At 39.1% G+C, this 19,833-nt stretch overlaps 1 protein-coding gene across 2 annotated transcripts in view; it reads right to left on the minus strand.

The window, feature by feature from the left end:
* The window catches only part of Zdhhc15 (zDHHC palmitoyltransferase 15), a 136,705-nt gene that overhangs the window by 52,734 nt on the left and 64,138 nt on the right, over nt 1–19,833 (minus strand). For both annotated transcript variants that reach the window (XR_015646288.1, NM_001039101.1), the window contains exons 3-4: nt 14,083–14,177; nt 5,624–5,744 (exon numbers count right to left, since the gene is read on the minus strand). Coding sequence is in view for 1 of the 2 variants with exons in the window: in NM_001039101.1 (NP_001034190.1) it covers nt 5,624–5,744; nt 14,083–14,177 (216 nt within the window). In the remaining variant the exon portion in view is untranslated. The remainder of the gene's footprint in view (nt 1–5,623; nt 5,745–14,082; nt 14,178–19,833) is intronic.

Below are 19,833 nucleotides of genomic sequence, written 5' to 3' on the forward strand. Positions count from 1 at the left end.
AAAAGAAAGCTCTGCAAAAGGAAGAGTACTGGAGAGGTTAGCATTCTGAGAGAAGAGATGCAGTAGAGAGATACATTAATAAAAACGTTACAGCCACACAACCAGACATATAGGCACATAGAACTAAATGAAAGACCCAAACACGAGTATGCATAACTTGAACTATCTCATATTTGACAAAGATCCACAAAACATGTACCGAAGAAAAGACAGCATCAAGAAATATTGAGGAAAAACCTTCTATGTGTAGAAGAATGAAATTAAACACATATCTATCACCTTGCACAAAAACTAATTCCAAATGGTTCGAGGACATAAACATGAAACTGGAAACACTGAAACTTCTAGAAGAAAACTTAGGAAGTATGATGCATACCTAGGAAAGGACTTCTTGAATAAGACTCCATTTGTCAGTATGGAGAACATTTGAAAGACGAAAAATAAATCACATGACCCATATGACCCCTTTGCCTTTCCTCACAGGACTTCACATCCTGGTCCACAGATACTTTTACAGCCATGTTCACTGCTGTTGTGTTCACAGTAGCTAGGAAACGGAAACACTGTACATGGTCTTCAACTGATGAATGGGTAATGGAGATACGGTGCCTACACCCAATGTAACACTACTATTTAGCTGTAAAGAAAAATAAGATCACAAAATCTGCAGGTAAATGAATGGACCTAGTAAATGTTGCATTAAAGGAAGTAATAACACAGTTCTCTCTCATCTGTGGTTCCTACATCCCAATATCTGTGAATATATAACATGGAGTAATCACAGAAAGCAGGACAGTTAAAAGGACATGGGGGTAGAATGTAGAGAGAGAATAGAAGGGTACAAATAATTTGAAGGGAAATAGCAAAGCGGGAGGATTAATTACAGAGTAGTGAGGGAGATCAATTCAGAAGGAGAGGAAAGAGGGTAAAATAACAGGATGTTTGAAAAAGCCATAAAGAATAATGATCTAACAGGAGCCGGATGTGGATCGCTCCTGAGAGACACAGCCAGAATACAGCAAATACAGAGGCGAATGCCAGCAGCAAACCACTGAACTGAGAATAGGACCCCCGTTGAAGGAATCAGAGAAAGAACTGGAAGAGCTTGAAGGGGCTCGAGACCCCTTGTGAACAACAATGCCAAGCAACCAGAGCTTCCAGGGACTAAGCCACTACCTAAAGACTATATATACATGGACTGACCCTGGACTCTGACCTCATAGGTAGCAATGAATATCCTAGTAAGAGCACCAGTGGAAGGGGAAGCCCTGGGTCCTGCTAAGACTGAATCCCCAGTGAACTAGACTGTTGGGGGGGAGGGCGGCAATGGGGGGAGGGTGGGGAGGGGAACACCCATAAGGAAGGGGAGGGGGAGGGGGATGTTTGCCCGGAAACCGGGAAAGGGAATAACACTCAAAATGTATATAAGAAATACTCAAGATAATAAAAAAAAAAGAATAATGATCTATCTAAAACACACACACACACACACACACACACACACATATATGTATATGTATATTTAAATTTCCCACCTGGCTATATAATGTATCCTAAGAGCCATATACTATCCAATAAAAACCTCAATGCTAGGCATAAGAAGCCCTCTTGTGATTGTTGGACAGGTTTGGAGCTTCCTGCCTGAAAAGCAGCTTTCCAGCTTTCCAAGGGAGGGAAGCAACCAGCAACCCTAACTGTGATGTCTATAAACTACAATAAGGAGAGCTCTAAGGCTGCAGGAGTGGCATGCACACTTTTGCAGTAACCAACGGCTCTCTTATTAGACTAAATGTCTACTCAACAAGAGGGAAAGAATGCCTGGTACTAGACCTCAGGACTAGTGAGGTCGTGGATCATGAAAGAGAACCTATGAACTTCCCCATTTACTAAACCAGCACAGACCCTAAATACATTCTAAATAATTTCTTTCCTTCCTTCCTTCCTCCCTCCCTCCCTCCCTCCCTCCCTCCCTCCCTCCCTCCCTTCCTTCTTTCTTTTTGTTTGTTTTCCAGGAAAGGGTTTCTCTGTGTAACAGCTCTGGCTGTCCTGGAGGCCCAGATTTTATAGACCCAGGCTGACCTTGAAGTCACAGAGATCTGCCTGCCTCTGTCTCCTGAGTGCTAGGATTACAGGCATGAGCCACCACCGCCCAGCATAAATATTTATTCTTATATCCACAGATATGGGTAGTTCTCAATCTTCATTGATAAAATTTCTCTGTATAAGAGACAGAGACCATGACAGAAAACCACAATTAATCAGAATGTAGAGTTGTGGAGTCCAGTCCCAACTGATACATCTACAAGGTCTACACCTAAGACTCAGGGAACATCACAGAAGAGGTGGCAAGGGAATAAAGAGGAAAGGGAAGTCTGCTGTGAGACTGTTTCTTAGGAATGCCAGGGCAGTTATGTTCATGAACTCTCATCAACATGGCTACTTAAACAAAACCCAAAGATACTGTTTTGACTCTTGTCTTGGTGTCCTTCTTCGTGTCTCTTGTCCCCCATTCTCTTCCAGGTACCCCCCGGACCCTTCGCTTACAAATAGCTACTATGCTGACATGAAAGGGGAAGATTTCATGGGGCCTCAACCCTAGACAAAGAACTTCAAGCATTTACGGAATACTGAGGACAGAAGAAATAGTCATCTTGAGAGAAGAAGATGCCAACTTGTTATCCAAGTACTGAGCCCTAAAATCGGATACATACACGCATCATTATACAGAACGAGCTGGCTCAATTTACATATTTAGGAATATATATTTACAACAATTAAACAAATAGAAGTCATGAACAAGAGAGAAAGCAAGGGGTTGCATGAGAAGGGTTCGAGGGAGGAATGAAATCAGCAAAAATGATGAAATGATGTAATTTAGGAAAAAAAAAGAATATCTACTCCGTAAAAGATCTGGCCTGTCTAATTCGGTATTCCTATTGCTTGGACTAGGGTCTCAGGCATATTATTCACTTTTTTCAATTGCATTTTTATTAGATATTTTATTTACATTTTAAATGTTATTCCATAAGCCCCCTAACCTATCCCCTTCCCCTTCTTCTATGAGGGTGTTTCCCCTCCCCAACCACCCATCCCTTCTTGCCCTGACATTCCCTTACACTGGGGGTTGGGGGGAAGTCTAGCCTTGTCAGGACCCAGGGCCTCTTCTCCCATTGGTGCCCAACAAGGCCATCCTCTGCTACATATGCAGCTGGAGCCATGGGTCTTTCCACGTGTACTCTTAGGATGGTGGTTTAGTCCCTGGGAGCTCTGGTTGGTTGGTATTGTTGTTCTTATGGGGTTGCAAACCCCTTCAGCTCCTTCAATCATTTCTCTAACTCCTCCAATGAGGACCCAGTTCTCAGTTCAATGGTTTACTGCTCTGGCTGAGCCTCTCAGGAGACAGCTATTATCAGGCTCCTGTCAGCATGCACTTCTTGGCTTCATCAATATGTCTAGGTTTGGTGACTGTGTGTTTGTGTGTGTGTGTGTGTGTATATATATGTATGTATATGTATGTATATATGTATATATGTATGTATATATGTATATATATGTATATGTATATGTGTGTGTGTATATATATATATATACATATATATATATATGTATATATATATATGCTGGATCCCCAGATGGGGCAGGCTATGAATGGTCATTCCTTCAGTCTCTGCTCCAAACTTTATTCGCTCTTTTGAAAGTAGAATTTCTCCACATCCTCGTCAGCATCTGCTGTCCCCTGAGTTTTTGATCTTAGCCATTCTCACTGGTGTGAGGTGAAATCTCAGGGTTGTTTTGATTTGCATTTCCCTTATGACTAAAGATGTTGAACATTTCTTTAGGTGTTTCTCAGCCATTCGGCATTCCTCAGCTGTGAATTCTTTGTTTAGCTCTGAACCCCATTTTTTAATAGGGTTATTTGTCTCCCTGCAGTCTAACTTCTTGAGTTCTTTGTATATTTTGGATATAAGGCCTCTATCTGTTGTAGGATTGGTAAAGATCTTTTCCCAATCTGTTGGTTGCCGTTTTGTCCTAACCACAGTGTCCTTTGCCTTACAGAAGCTTTGCAGTTTTATGAGATCCCATTTGTCGATTCTTGATCTTAGAGCGTAAGCCACTGGTGTTTTGTTCAGGAAATTTTTTCCAGTGCCCATGTGTTCCAGATGCTTCCCTAGTTTTTCTTCTATTAGTTTGAGTGTGTCTGGTTTGATGTGGAGGTCCTTGATCCACTTGGACTTAAGCTTTGGTCTGTAGATCTGGGTAGCCTCAAAGTCACAGAGAGTCACCTGCCTCGTTACCACACTCCATTCTATGTTTTTCCTAATTCAATCAAGTTGACAATCAAAATTAATCATCACCATTTCCAAATACCCGCTGGAATATGGCTAAGAAATGAACCTCATGTATCATTACCCTGATCCAGCAAGTTCAATAATGTGCCATTTTTTCTTTATTCTGTGCCTCTCACTGGATCTGTTTAAAGTAAATATTGAAACAGCCACTGATATTTTAGTGCATATGAATATTTTTTAAAAATACTAAGTGCAAGGCATTATCTCTCTAACAAAATTAACAATAAATCTTTAATGTCTAATTAAAATTTTCTCAAATATCAAAGTGCATCTTAACTGATATCTCCTGAGTAAACAATTGGTGAAGACCTGACCCTGAGTCTGACAGCACTATTTCCAAGGCAGGATGCAGCAAAGAACCTTTGTTTTCAAAGCTTTTACTTTTAAAGCTGGAGAACTGTCTGTGCACATACTGTTCCGTTCATGCAAATGAAACAAACCCAAGTATAAAGCCTCACAAAGGATATTCAAACACATTAATGAAGATACATTTTCCTTTGCTTATTACTGCAAGGATGTTTATAGCAGGCTGATTCATACTAGCTAAGCATTGGAAACAAACCAAATTTATATCAGCCACTGAGTAGATAAACAAGCTGTTATATTCATACAATGTAATCCTACTTAGTAATACAAGGAATTAAATACACAACAAGATGAGTAAGTGTCACAAATATTTTGCTGGCTAAAAGAAACAAAACACATGGGTGTATATTTCATGTTTTTGCTTATACAAAATTCTAGAGCAGGCAAAGCTAATCACAATGGGAAAACTATCAGCATAATAGTCATGTGTGTACATGGGGATTGACTGGGTAGAGGCATGGCAGAACCTTCTTGGAGTGATTGTAATTTTTTAGCAGCTTTGATTACAGGTGTGTATATTTTTCAAAACATGTTGAATTGTATACTTAAGATATTTGCATATTTTCATATGCAAATTTATTCATAAACAAATACATATTTAGGCGGATATGTACTGGTGTTTCCTATTTGTTTTAAAATGCATCAGAAAAATAAGATGATCCAATGGAAAACAGAGGAGGGTTGAAGCTATTGGAAGGAATGTGATAAAACAGAATAATAAAATGGTAGTGGTAGAACCACTGATATTACAGTTATTTACAAATTTCCCAAGAGGCATGTGAGAATTTGTATAATGAAATGTAGTTTTGAGGAGATGAGAGGAAAAGGACGGTAGTCTGACAACTCATATGACTTGGTGTTCCTTACATTCCTGCTAACTGACTCCCTGGCAGAGATGATGAACTGACCTCCATTCCCGGTTCTTGTGTACACTGGTAGCTTCTTGGCCATATCCACAAGCATCTGCTTCTGGACCTCAGGTCTCTCTTCATTTTTATAGCGCTCCTTGTCTGTATAGGACAAGTGGAACTGGAAACAGAATGGGTAATGTTTACTTTTTCAGGTTCCCAGAAAGCATTGAAAACAACCATAACTACCTAAATGAAAGTATTATCTGCCCTTGCATTTCAAATATCAGTTTGTCTTAGACATTTTTTTGGCTAAGTGTTATATGAGATAGGTGACATTCTTCTTTAAATTAAAAAAAAATAACATTTAGACAGATTAAGTACCTTGTCCATGGTTGTATTCAATCAACTTATAAGTAGCAAAGCTGCTCCCCAATGTACTTCATCTAACTCCAAAACTTGTAATTTTTCCATTCCATTATACCATGTATGATGGTATACACAGGCGTCTAACACATTGCTGCCAGGATCCCCTCAATGAGCAGTCAGGTTTGTTGAGTGCCAATTACTTTTTTATAGGTTCATAATGCGGATAACACTCAGAGAAGCTGGATGGCTTGTGACATTGTCTGAATATTATAATTTTGCAAATGAGTGGAATTTTGGATATCCTCAATAGCTGATACAGGACTTTTTGTCAATTTAATGCTACATTTTGATAATATTGCCTAAGGTAACCTAATTAAGGCAATATAGATTTGAAAACTTTTCCTAAGTCTACACAAAAGAGTAGACAGATGGAAAAAGAAAGTCTCGATGGTGGGAATTTCTGGTGTGAGCTTTCTCATGGACTTAAAATAGAAAATAACTTTCAGGAATTAGGCATTCTTGATCTGAACTTTCTCTCCGTAAAATAAAAGAAATGATACTGATTTCAGAAGATTGGAGTAGAATTGTTGGGTACTAACAAGTAACTCAAAGTATTATTTAGAATTCTAATTAATCATTTAAATCTATTTGATATTACCAGTCATTTGAATTAAACTCTTAATACATAATACCTTATTATGCTTTACTTAGTACATTTACAGCTACTCCTAATAATGAACACCTTTCATGACTTCATTGGGACATTTGGGGTATACTCTTGAAATACATATTCGAGCCTTTTGTCCACCATAATAATTAGGTTTTTAGTCAGTTTCCTTCCAGGATGAAGTCTCTGGTGGTTTGGCTATGCTTCAGTGAAGCCACACATCTAAGAATATATGAATAACACAAACTGCACTTGATGGGTTTAAAGAAAAAAAGAGGACCTGATTGGGTAGACAGGTAGGCCAAGGATAATGGTTCTAGGTGGAATATAGGAGGGGTGAATATGATCAAAATTGTATGAAATTCTTAAGCAGTTAACAAAATTGAGAAAAATATGATATTGTCTTTTTAGGCTGAATTGTGACAACCTTTTATATATTACAGATTCTACACTTGTTGAATATTTTTTGTAACAATATGTACCTTTTGTTTTGGTCCTTTTATGGTGCATTTTGAAGGACAGAAGAACTTGGTGAGAGTATGGATTTATTGTCCAGTTTGGATAACTTAAGCACTATCTAAAGCTACATGCATATCAGTGGTATGACCTAGCAATCCCACTCCTAGTTACATTAGCCAAGACAAATAAATATATGTGGCTGAACATAAGTGTAAATATACCAAAAGACATGTACAAGAATGCTGAGATTAGGCTGTGCAGCTATGAAGTCTCTCTCTCTCTCTCTCTCTCTCTCTCTCTCTCTCTCTCTCTCTCACACACACACACACACACACACACACACACACACACACATGGACGCACTCATGCACACACACATATACTCACACATACAAATAAATGTTAAAAATAAAAAGTAAATTAAAAATAGAACTCTATCCATGGTATGTTTTGTTGTATCATGCCAGTCTCAATCAGAGTAAGAATTAAATGTCCTCCTGAGAATATATGGAAAGGCATACAAGATATTTGAGGTTGTCATAATAAATATGGTACATTTATAAGCATTTAATTATTAGCCCTGAGTTCTGATGTATACTAGGTAGATACATCCAATAAGGATATAATAAGTAAATACTGTAAACTGATACAGAAAAACCTGGTTGTTTTGTTTTATTTATAAGTACAATGATACTAACGAAAATCCCAAAAGTTTTAGATTTTCATTTAAATTTTGATAATTCAAAGTAGCACCTCATGACAGTGCTAAGGACTAATCTTTGAGGCCGCCTTGTGAATGTAACTTTCTCATGGGTCTGCACACTATTTGAAGGGCACAGGCAGAGTTATTTCTATTTAGATGTGACAAATACTTTGTGGTCATTCAACAAATAGATTTGAACAAGAGGGCTGGCACAGATAGCACATTTCTGACACTATCTAAGCCTTACTATAGATTATAAAGCAGTGAGCTAATAAATGCATTTTTGGATGAGACAACAGGTGACAGATTGGAATGTTGTGTTAGAGAAATTAATATTGTGGCCATTAAGTAGACCCAAAGAACTCTCCATTTTTACAAATTGAAAACGATAAAGGTGTAGGCATTAAAAGGGGAACATAATCAGGTACTGGGGGGAGGGCAGGAGTGACGCCATAAGGGCCAGCAGAATGCATGTAAATATGCAACCTTGGGGGGTGGGAGGTGGGAGCACCCTCTACAATGTGACAGAGACCTGGGAGGTAAGAGACTCTCAGAACTCAAAGGGAGGAGCATTAGATGAAATCCCCAACAGTGGAGAGAGGGAACTTGTAGAGTCTGCCTCTTGTGGAAAAACAGGGCATCAAGTGGAGGGATGAGGTTGTCCTCCCACAGTCAAAAACTCTGACCCAGAATTGTTCCTGTCTAAAAGAACTTCAAGGACAAAATGGAGAAGAGACCAAGGGAAAGGAAGTCCAGTGACAGGTCCAACTTGGAATCCATCTCAAGGGGAGGCTCCAAGGCCTGACTATTACTGATGCTATGGTGTACTTACAGACATGAGTGTAGCATGACCGTCCTCTGAGAGGCCCAATAAGCAGCTGACTGACAGATGTAGATACTTACACCCAACCAGTGGACTGAAGTGGACCCCTGTGGTTGAATTAGGGAAAGGCTGGAATAATCTGAGGAGAGCAACCCCATAAGAAGACAAGCAGTCTCAACTAACCTGTACCCCTGAGATCTCTCAGACACTGAGCCACCAACCAGGCAGCATACACCAGCTAGCCAGAGGCCCCAGTCACATATATAGTGGAGGACTGCATGGTCTGGACTCAGTGAGAGAAGATATGCCTAACCCTCGAGAGACTTGAAACCCCAGGGAGTGGGGTGGTCTGGCAAGGGGTGGGGTGGGATGGGGGAAGTGAGGACATCCTTTTGTAGACAGAGGCAAGGAAGAGTAGGATCAGGAACTATCAGAGGGTGGACCAGGAGGGGGATAATGACTGGACTGTAAAAAAAGAGATTAAAGATAAACATAAAAAATGAAAGATAGTCATAAGCATTAGATATTTGCAGCACTTGATTAAAAACTAGCATTATTGCGTCAGGCGTCAGGTTTAGGTCTACAGAATTTCTAACCACTTAGCCTTTGTACTGACCTAGAAGCTTTCATACATAATATGAAGGGGCTACTTAATTTATATTAAGATAAGACGGTATTTTATTTTATGAGGTACATGTTACAGTTCACAAATTCAGTGGCATTTAGCACACTCATACTGTGGTGCAAACAAAACGACTTAGTTCTGAAACAGGTCATCACCAGAGAGAAAACCCTTTATTTTATTACCTGCCCTTCTTTCTTCTGTCTAGGCAGACTGCAACCAATATCTACTGTATAGGTTTCTGTCTGAATCTGCCTTCCGAACAGTACGGCCTTTGGTGTTTGTGTCTTTCAATGGCCACATTTCAAGGTTCACCTATGTTGTATCATCTGTCAGTACTGCATTATCTTTTATGGATGAAGAGATTCTGGTGTGTGTGTATATACAATGCAGACATATAATACTTCCTCAGACTCTTTTTCCACTGGCACTGACAAATAATTGAGTCGTTTCTATCTTTTGGCTATGGTGAATAGTGCTGCAATAAAAATTTGTGCATATGTATTTATTTGAATACCTCCTTTTCATTATTTTGAGTATATAACTATGAATGAAACATTTGGGTCACATGGCAACTTCATATTTAACCTTATGAGGAAAAGCATAGCTATTTTGCATAGCATATTTACCAGTCTACAGTCTCAGTCAAATTTGAATGAATTGTGAATACTTCACATTCTTGCCAATATTTGATATTTTTTATTCATTCATTCATTCATTCATTGTTTTCCTTCTTGGTGGTTTTGGTGTCTAGATTTGCATCTCTTTAAATTGGTAGTGAGGCTCAAGAATTTTTCGTGTCCTTAACAAACAATTATATATATTCTTTGGAGAAAAAATGTTGATTTAGGATCTTTCTGCATTTCACAACTGGGTTATCTTTAGTTGTTGAATTATAAGACTTCTTTATGTATTCTGCACACTGGACACAACAATTGTTTGAACTGAACACTGTCTTTTATGCTTTGGCTGATTGTCTTACTGTTTGGTTGATTTACCTGCTGTCGTTTATTTTACCTTCAAATTTAGGTCACTCTTCATTATACAGTTATCTAAAACATCAAAATAGATTATTTGAGATAGTTCTTCCTTTAAATGTGTTTACAACTATAAATTTTCCTGTGAGCACTGCTTGATTGCATCCTATAATTTTTATTATGTCATATCTCACTTTCACCCCTCTCAAAGTATTTTTAAAATTTCTGATAATTCCTATTTGATCCATTAGTTCAGAGTATGCTTAATGATCAAGGTGTAGAGAATGAGTAACTACAGAATTCTAAGCCCTAAATGGGACACTGACTTTCCACTCTCCTTTCTCAAGGTTCAGGGATCACTGAAGAAAAGGGGGGCAGAAAGATCATAACAGTGGTTGTAAATGCCTACAGAAAGCAGCATTTTTAAATACACAACGGGGCCATTACACACATGAATTCAGAGCTCTTGTGGAGGCCATGCACAAAACTGGGTAAACTCAAGCCAGACAAAATCCCAGCTTGGAAAGGGGAGGAGGAAAGAAGTCCTGTCTATAGCTGAGGAGATGCCAGCAATTGATAGCTTCTGGGAGAGAGAATCAACTTTTTTCTTTAAAAGGGTGTAGTCCCTGGTAGGCCAACCACCTTCCACAGATGGCCAAACACTAAAGAGTAGTACATGGGTAGCCCAAAGGACTTGATTTTTTTAAAGTATGAGAAAGTCTGAGGCCACAAGGTTGGATGGGTGGGGCATGGGGTTGGATCTGGGAGCAGTTGAGGTACAATCAAAATACATTATATGAAATATTCTAAGAATTAATAAAAGAATATGCTTAATTTCCCCACACTTGTGAATCTGTAGCTTTCTTCATTGTATTAACTTCTAGTTTTATTTCATGCACTTAGATGGTTTCCATATTTTAATTGTATCAACTTCTTTGGTAGCCTAGTGGATTGTCTGTATTGGAAAATGTTCTATATGCAGTGTGAAAATGTATATCTGGCTATTTGGGAATAGATTGTTATACATATCTTTGCAGATCCTTCATTTACTTTTAATCTTCTGCCTACTTACTCTACATACACACTATTAAACATGCAGAAGTAATGTTTCTCATAAATTTAATCCAGAATGCAGTTTTCTCTCTCTCCTCTCTTCCCAGTGCCCACCCCCACTACTCCTTCAGAAAAGGGCCCCTCCCAGGGATATCAACTGAGCATGGCATATCAGGTTGCAGCAAGACTAGGGCCATCCCCTCATATGGAGGCTGGACAAGGCAACCCAGTAGGAGGAAAGAGTCTCAAAAGTAGGCAAAAGAGTCACACACCCCTACTCCCCCTGTAGGAGTCCCACAAGAACACCAAGATACCCAATCATAAAATATAGCAGAAACCCTAGGTTAGGCCCAAAGAGGTTCTATGATTGTTGCTTTAGTCCCTGTGATCCCCTATGAGCCCTGTTTAATTGATTCTGTGGACTCTGGGCTATGTGCTATGTTCTCATGGTGTCCTTGATTCTTCTGACTCCTCTAATCCTTCTTCCTCCTCTTCCACGGGCTTCCCTGAGTTCTGCCTAATGGTTGGCTATGGGTGTATTTGCTTCCATTAAGAACTAATGTCTTTTAACTATTAGTGTAGAACAGAATTCCCCCACGTTTTGTTTTTATTTTTCAGGTTCATTAAACAAACTTTAATATATTAATCAGTTGAAGCTTTATTTTTTGTGGTGCTGGATATCCAATTCAAGAACTTGCTTGCCAAATGCTCTTTTGCTGACTCAAATACAGCATTTTGACCCCCTTTCAATACATATTATACTTCATTTTCTCTTGTGATTGACTTAACTCTCTTCAAAGAAAATCTTTTATTGTGTGATAGATCAAACACAGAGCCTCACATATGCCAGAGAAACTCTGTATCTCTGAACTGCCACTCCAGTCCCTCTCTCTCTCTTTCTTACTTCCCTTCCTTTCTTCCCTATGGAAATCTCTTGTTTGAAATTAACATAGATACCCTTAATTTTTATTACTATTTGCTTATATTTTTCTAACCATTTACTGTGAAATTATTTAGGTATTTGGTACTAATGTTAACTGTATTATAGACAGATTAAATAGATATGATTTTAGTCTAGTTTGTCAATCTTAGACTTTTATAGTCCATTTTTTGAAACATTATGCAGCTCTAGTTGTGGAACTCTCTATGTAAGACCAGGCTGCCCTCAAATTCACAGACATCTACTGGCCTCCGCCTCCAGAGTACTGGTATTATAGGTATGTGTCACCATACCTTGTCCTGTAATATTTTAAGTATTATTTATTTTAGTGTTATTTATTTTATTACTTTTTTTTAGATAAAGTCTCACTCTGTACCTTAGATTGGCCTCAAATTTGTGGCAATCTTCCTGTTTCAGTCTCTAGAATTCTGGGATTACAAGATGAGCAACCATATCCAGCAATCTCAGCCTTTTAAGTGGAAAAATTAATCCATTTGTATTTTAAGCATTCAGTAGAAAAGATACTTGTCACTTTGCTCACTACTTTCTTTCTGTATGCTATCTTCCTATGTGCTTTAATTTTTTATTTTGTATCATTTTGATCAATGAAGGAGACAGCTAAGAATAGTATATTTTTTCTGTTTTAATAGCTTTGGTAAGGTCTTTCCCATTATTTCTTTTTTACTTCCAAATCTAATTTCTTTTAAAATAGTTACAGGCAAAAAAGGCCCGAGATGATCATTTTTCTGAACTCTTAAAAATAGTGCAACAAAAGTTTAGAACAGAGACAGAAGGAACACCCATTCAGAGCCTGCCCCACATGTGGCCCATACATATACAGCCACCAAACTAGATAAGATGGATGAAGCAAAGAAGTGCAGGCTGACAAGAGCCGGATGTAGATTTCTCCTGAGAGACACAGCCAGAATACAGCAAATACAGAGGCGAATGCCAGCAGCAAACCACTGAACTGAGAATAGGACCCCCGTTGAAGGAATCGGAGAAAGGACTGAAAGAGCTTGAAGGGACTTGAGACCCCATATGAACCACAATGCCAACCAACCAGAGCTTCCAGGGACTAAGCCACTACCCAAATACTATACATGGACTGACCCTGGGCTCCAACCTCATAGGTAGCAATGAATAGCCTAGTAAGAGCACCAGTGGAAGGGGAAGCCCTTGGTCCTGCCAAGACTGAACCCCCAGTGAACGTGATTGTTGTGGGGAGGGTGGTAATGGGGGGAGGATGGGGAGGGGAACACCCGTAGAGAAGGGGAGGGGGAGGGGTTAGGGGGATGTTGGCCCGGAAACCGGGAAAGGGAATAACAATTGAAATGTAAATAAGAAATACTCAAGTTAATAAAGATGGGGGGAAAAATAGTGCAACAAACACATGGATTCAAGAGACCACACCTTAAAAGGGTTGGATTCACAATTGAATTTTTTCTCATAGTTGCCTTCTAGTTTCTTGTTGGGTGTCATTATAAAATAATACAACTTCATAGAATTTAACTAGATGAGGTCTGATAATCAAAGTGGCTTTTTGTTTTAATCAGATTCCCAGTACAGACAATGGGTTTCTAGTCTTAAAGATACCCAAGGCTGATGATTTCACAAACTCCTGCAATAGCCTAGTATATCCTTAATTCCTCAGAGGGATTCCCTTTCTGTTTATCCTTGGTCCCAGTTATTCAGGGGGAGTGAAGGAGGGTGACTGTAGTCTAGAAGTTAAAGGCCAGCTTGGACAAGTCAGAAAGACCTTGTCTGGAAAAAAAAAAAAAGACAAAACGGCCTGAATTTCTTTTGAATAGGAAAGCTATTTATTCTTCCTTTCCATCTCTTCTGGTTTTATTGGTATCTTTAGTTTCTTTTGTTCTTAGCTTTTTGAAGCAACAAATATTCTTACCTTCTGGTTGGGCTGCTGTGGGAGTGTAAAGATAGACTTCCAGTAGGTCCATGCAAAGAACACAAAAATGGCATGATAGAGTATGAGGTAGATAACTGAAATAAAAAAAAAAGATGTTAACACTTTTAATCCATCCTTTTCAGAGTTCACAAGAACAAAAGTAAGCAACATATGTCCCTTTTCTCCTATTACTGTGGACTCTCTGGTATTACTATGAAATGCTGAGTGCTACTATTTTCCATGCACAGATAAGAATACATGCAGAACACCAAAGTTTGAACCAGAGAATTTCTGGAAGTTCTATCCTTTCAAAGTTTTCCTGTCATTCTGTGAATAAAGAGATGAACTTCTCTTTATGTCAATCTATGAAAGCTGTTTTAGTTGTTGTCATTATCTCTTCCACCACAGGTAGGAAAAGGCTATGATACAATGTGCACTTCATTAGAGTTTACAGCATGTTTTTTAAAAAAAATATTAATTTAGTGTGTGTGTGTGTGTGTGTGTGTGTGTGTGTGTGTGTGTGTGTCTGTGTATGTATATACATGCTATAGCACATAGAAGACAATTTGTGGGGATCAGTCATCTCCTTTTACCATTTGGGTTCCAGGGAGAAAATGCAGGACACTGGGCCTGGCTGCAAGCACTTTCACCACTGAGCCATTGGGCCAGCCTACAACATATTTTTATATATGTCACCTCATATTATTTTCTCAGTAACTTTGTTGAGATAGATAACAGTATAGGGCCGGTAATTCACTGTCAGACAGAGAACTCATTAACCATGGTCACACAGTCTGTAATATGTACCCTGACATAAAATACGGAACTTCTGTCTCTAAGTCCAAAGTTGTTTTCAGTAGCTCCATTGACTACACAACTCAGAAGTATAAGTTGTACCTTTGAAATGGATGTCCACATGACTCTCCTGCCTGTCTTCTCATATTTTTTTCTTTTAAACAGCTCAGTTTTTGTATTCTCCAGAGAGCTGGTTACAAGATGAAAAATTACTTCAGTGTTTCAAGGCCCTGAGTGGTATGATCTTATGTCAATCCATCAAAAAGACTCAAGAGAATGATGTAATTCAAGGCCAAATTAACAACAAGGTTGAGTCTTTCATACATCTACTCTTTCAGTCCCAGCCCTTTTGTACAAGTCAGTTCACATGTAAGATTATGAAACCTCGATTTCCCACACAGAATAAAAGCCAACGGTTTACTCCACATGGATATTTCACTTCTTCATGTCAAGGGTATGGATCATTCCAGATTTTCTCACATGTTTATATAAATACAAGCAACCAGCAAGCATCTCTATGACATTTAAAAATTTAACTGTCTTTTTTGGTGAAAAGTTAAAGATTCCTACAGTTTAAAACTTGACATAGAGGAGTATCCAATGAAAGTCTTATCCTATTCAGTTATATTCTAAGCCATGACTTCAGAGTTTATGTTTATAAAATGGCCCAGGGTGTTGTGGCAGACATAGAGAAGTAGTCCGTACACAATATTTTGCTACATCCTTCTTTATTGCTTATTTTATCTGGAATTATTTCACTTTATATAACTTGGAAAGAGTGATCTTTCTTATTTTCTTAAGTAAATGCAGTGCTCAGCCTTAAATGGAACATCTCTATCATATGCCTTCCTGCAAAGGCTAAGGTACCGTTATGTGTGGGAGTGCAGTCATATTATAAAAGAGCCAGAGGTTAGAAAGGATTGATCTAAAAACATTGGCTTCTGACAAGAGGGCTGTTGCACATAAGAACTCATAGAGCTATGGTTGCATAAGACGTATACAAGATTAAGCCACTCAACCCCCAACATGTACTGGGGAGGGGACCAAGAGGTCCCCTGAGCTGAGGAGATGCTGGTAGTTGGTGGCAGTTGAGGGAACCAAAGTCAGTTTCTTTCAGAGATGAGATCCCTAATAGACTGTTCATGATCTAGTGAGTGGCCCTATACCCATGTGCATAGGCACAGGTACTATAAGATCATTCTGTCTGTTAAAGAAAAAGTGAGTATATGGAGATGGAAGAGAAATTTGGTGAGTGGTGTAGGTTGGAGGGACAGGAGTGGGAGGCAGATTTTTTATCAAAACACATTGTACACATTTATAAAATTCTCAAAAAATAGTTGCATGGGATTCTATTGCAAAGATGCATTATATACTCTATTGAAGCAGACCATCTTTATTACACATTGAATTTTTGCTTTCTCTTGCTAATACAAATAGTGGTTCCATGAATATTTTATATGTACATTATCAGCACATGTATAAACATCTATAGAAACAATAGAGTGGTGTTGTCACACACCTTTGATCCTGACACTTGGGCATGTAGATCTCTAAGTTTGATGCTAGCCTGGTCTACAGAGTGAGTTCCAGAACAGCCAAGGGTACATGGAAAAACCCTGTCTCAAACAACAAACAAACAAACCAACCAAAAGGAAATCTATAGAGTAGATTCCCTGAATCAGAATCGCTAGGCCAAAAGGTATGCCTTTTTCTATTGTTTCTTTTATTTTTGATATTTTAACATAATTACATGTCCACCTTTCCTTCCTCCAAATTATCCCGTATACTTGTGTGGCAAGTGGAACTCTCTCATCAGACAAAAATCTGGAAAGGCCAAGCAGATTAAGAAACCCTGGCAATTCCTGTCCTGGAGCACGTGATCACAACACCCCACATAAGGACCTTGACAACTAGTTGAGTAACATAGAACCCAGAGTTCTTTATATTAATGAGGTATCTAAATGGGCCGGCCCCAAGGATTTAGCCAATAAGTTTCCTTCCTGAACATTTCTTCCTCAAAAGATGTTTAATCTCTGGTACCCTGAGCAAACTGGATGTCCCATCTTCATCATGAGTAAACAGTTTGGACAAGCAATGTCCCTCTCATTAAGAACCTCCGTGGGGGAAACTTTCATTATTGAGTTTTAAGTGTCCTGCAGATGTGGTGGCGGTGCTGTCTTCCCCCCTTTTGTAGAGATAAACCTGTAGAATAATCATAATGGAAGCAGAACCGCAGTAGGAGCATGTCTGCACAGGAGGAAGGGGTAATGTACATGTTAAGCCTGTGACAGTTTGCTTGGGAACACATCATGGTCTGTTGTTATGGTCCTAGAAAAAAGGCAAGGGTGCTTGATGAATTTAGTCCTGGAAGGAATTTTTTAGGTGGAAAGTTACCTGTGTTGTATTAAGGAAAGCAGACGGAAGAGTTGGGAATTTAACTGCTTTAAATGGCTGAGGAAGAAAATATCATATTAATTATGTATCTGGGATAGCAGGAACAGATTGTCTATAAAAGGAAACTGGCTTAAGTAGACAGTATTATTTTATTAATTAAGGATTAAATAATGGTTATTAGCGTAGTTGGTTTGACTTGTGGGGAGTAAATTAATATGATTTTTTTTGAAGCTTTAAGAAATTTTAAACAAATTTGACAATTTTAGAACAATTTTGGGTTAAAAAGCACAAACACTGTAGCAATACCAGCCAAGAAAAAACATACATGGGGTAAAAAAGGACCTCGAGCTAAAGGCCAGTGTCTGTGGCAGAGCAGGCTCTCCCACCCTCCACTTAGGCGAAAAGAGCCCACCAAGCAAACCATAGTAGATGAGCTCTTGCTACTGAGAATTGGAAAAACACACCTGAAACCCTTAACCCAAGAATTCATGCTTCTTTGTTTAAATGCGTGTTCTTCTGACAGTAACACCTGAAACAGTGATCATGCCTTTTAACCCAAAATTTTCATGCTTCTTTATTTAAATGTTTATTTTTCTCCCTAACAGGAACACCTGAAACTATGTTCATGCTTTTCAACCCAAAATTGTTCTAATTATTTTCAATTTGTTTAAAATTTCTTTTAAGCTTCAAAAAAAAAATCATACTTAATCTACACAGGTCAACCCAACTGTGCTAATAACCATTATTTAATCCTTAATTAACAACCAGCTTCTTTTTACAGACAAGCTGTTCCTGCCTATTCCAGATACATAATTAATATGGTCCCTGAAAAAATAGATATTCCTGAATGTAACTGCTCAGTATTTTGAAGGTCACTTGTATGCAGGTTTTCAGGGCTGAGCATTTGGAATTGAACAGCGAAATGGTGTGCTGCTTCCACGGAACAGACTGCTCTCGGGATTCCTTAGTTGCCTCCTGTTCTTTGTGTAGTTTCTGCGCTTTTTCCCTTTTCCCTTTGGCATGTCAATTGTTGTTGTCCTTGTTCATCTCATGTTTGTAGAGTTGTGTTTGTGCGACATTATGGGTACAGCTTCCGATATTACTAGGACACATAATTTCATACAAACCCCCCTGATCTTTGTCCCTTACAATCTTTCTGCCCCTTCATCCGCAATGCTCCCTGAGCCTTAGTATAAGAGTTGCTTTGCAGATGTATATCCATTCAAACTGGACTCCACAGCTATTGTTAAATTGCCATCAGTAAAACTTACACATTTTGCTCCTCCACCAGAGCTCACTCCAGCACCCAGATCCTTAGGTAAGCCACCCGTAGACCACATACCTCCAACAGCTCTTCCTCTCCTTGTCACCATATCCAGTCCTGTATCTCCTGTGTCAGCCCCTTATTACACCAGAGGCCACATCAGCACTCAAAAACACAGGTAACAGCTCCCCCTCCAATAGTCTCTTCTCTCCTCATCACTCTATCCCACCCCTCACCTCTGGCTGAAGCCCTGTGTCCCAAAAGAGGCCACAGCAAGATCCCCAGGTAAACCCACTACTAGTGGACCATAAACATTCTAACAGTGTCTGCCCAGATTACACACAACAGCCCCTCCTCTCCTTGACACTATACTGGCTCCCACCATTGGCAGAAGCCTTGTCCTCCATCAGAGGCCAGGCTGGTACCTAGATCCTCAGCTAAGACCCCAGCTCAGGTAAGGGGACTACAAAGACTCCCCCTTAGAGACCACCTAGGCTACACTCAACAACAGCTCTTCCCTTTCCTTATTACCATATCCTGGCCTATATATGTGGTGGAAGACTCCTTTTCCATCAGAGGCCACACCAGCCCCCAGAACCCTATATAGGCTGCTTGCTGGTGGACCACACCCAATTTCTTAGTACCTGACCAGCCCTCCATTCCTTATTACAACACCACAGGCGCCAACTCCTGAAAAGGACCCCCCCAGCTACACCAGAGGCCATCCTGACCATCAGAAGTCCAGCCCCCAAGTCAATCAGAGAGACTGTACTCAACCACAGGACACTCTAGTTAGAAGACCAGAGAAGAAACAAAAACGGAGGAATAAAGCACCTTTCTGACAAAGACTACTCAGAAATCAACAAACCCAGGTGCCTAGATGTCACTGTAATAATAAAATTAAAAACAGCCAGGCCAATATGTCACCACTAAAGCCCAGGTATCCTAGGAAAACAAGACTTGAATATTTCAACACAGCTGAAGCACAATTAAATTGACCCTAAAACCAACCATCTTTGTGAAGATGATAAAGGTTCTTAAAGAAACCCAGGAAAACACAAACAATTGAGGAAATAAGTAAATCCTTTAATGAAAGCCAAGAAAAATCAAACAGGTGAACAAAATAAATAACACTGTTCAAGACATAAAAATGAAAATAAAAGTAAAAAAAAAGCTGAGGGAATTCTGAAAATGGAAAATCTAGGAAGTGAACAGAAACTACAGAGGCAAGCTTCAACAACAGAATGTGAGTTATAGGATAAAAATCTCAGATATTGAAGATATGATATAAAAATGGA

The sequence above is a fragment of the Rattus norvegicus genome, chromosome X, assembly GCF_021556685.1.
Source record: "Rattus norvegicus strain SHRSP/BbbUtx chromosome X, alternate assembly SHRSP_T2T, whole genome shotgun sequence".
In the NCBI taxonomy this organism is placed as follows: Eukaryota; Metazoa; Chordata; class Mammalia; order Rodentia; family Muridae; genus Rattus; species Rattus norvegicus.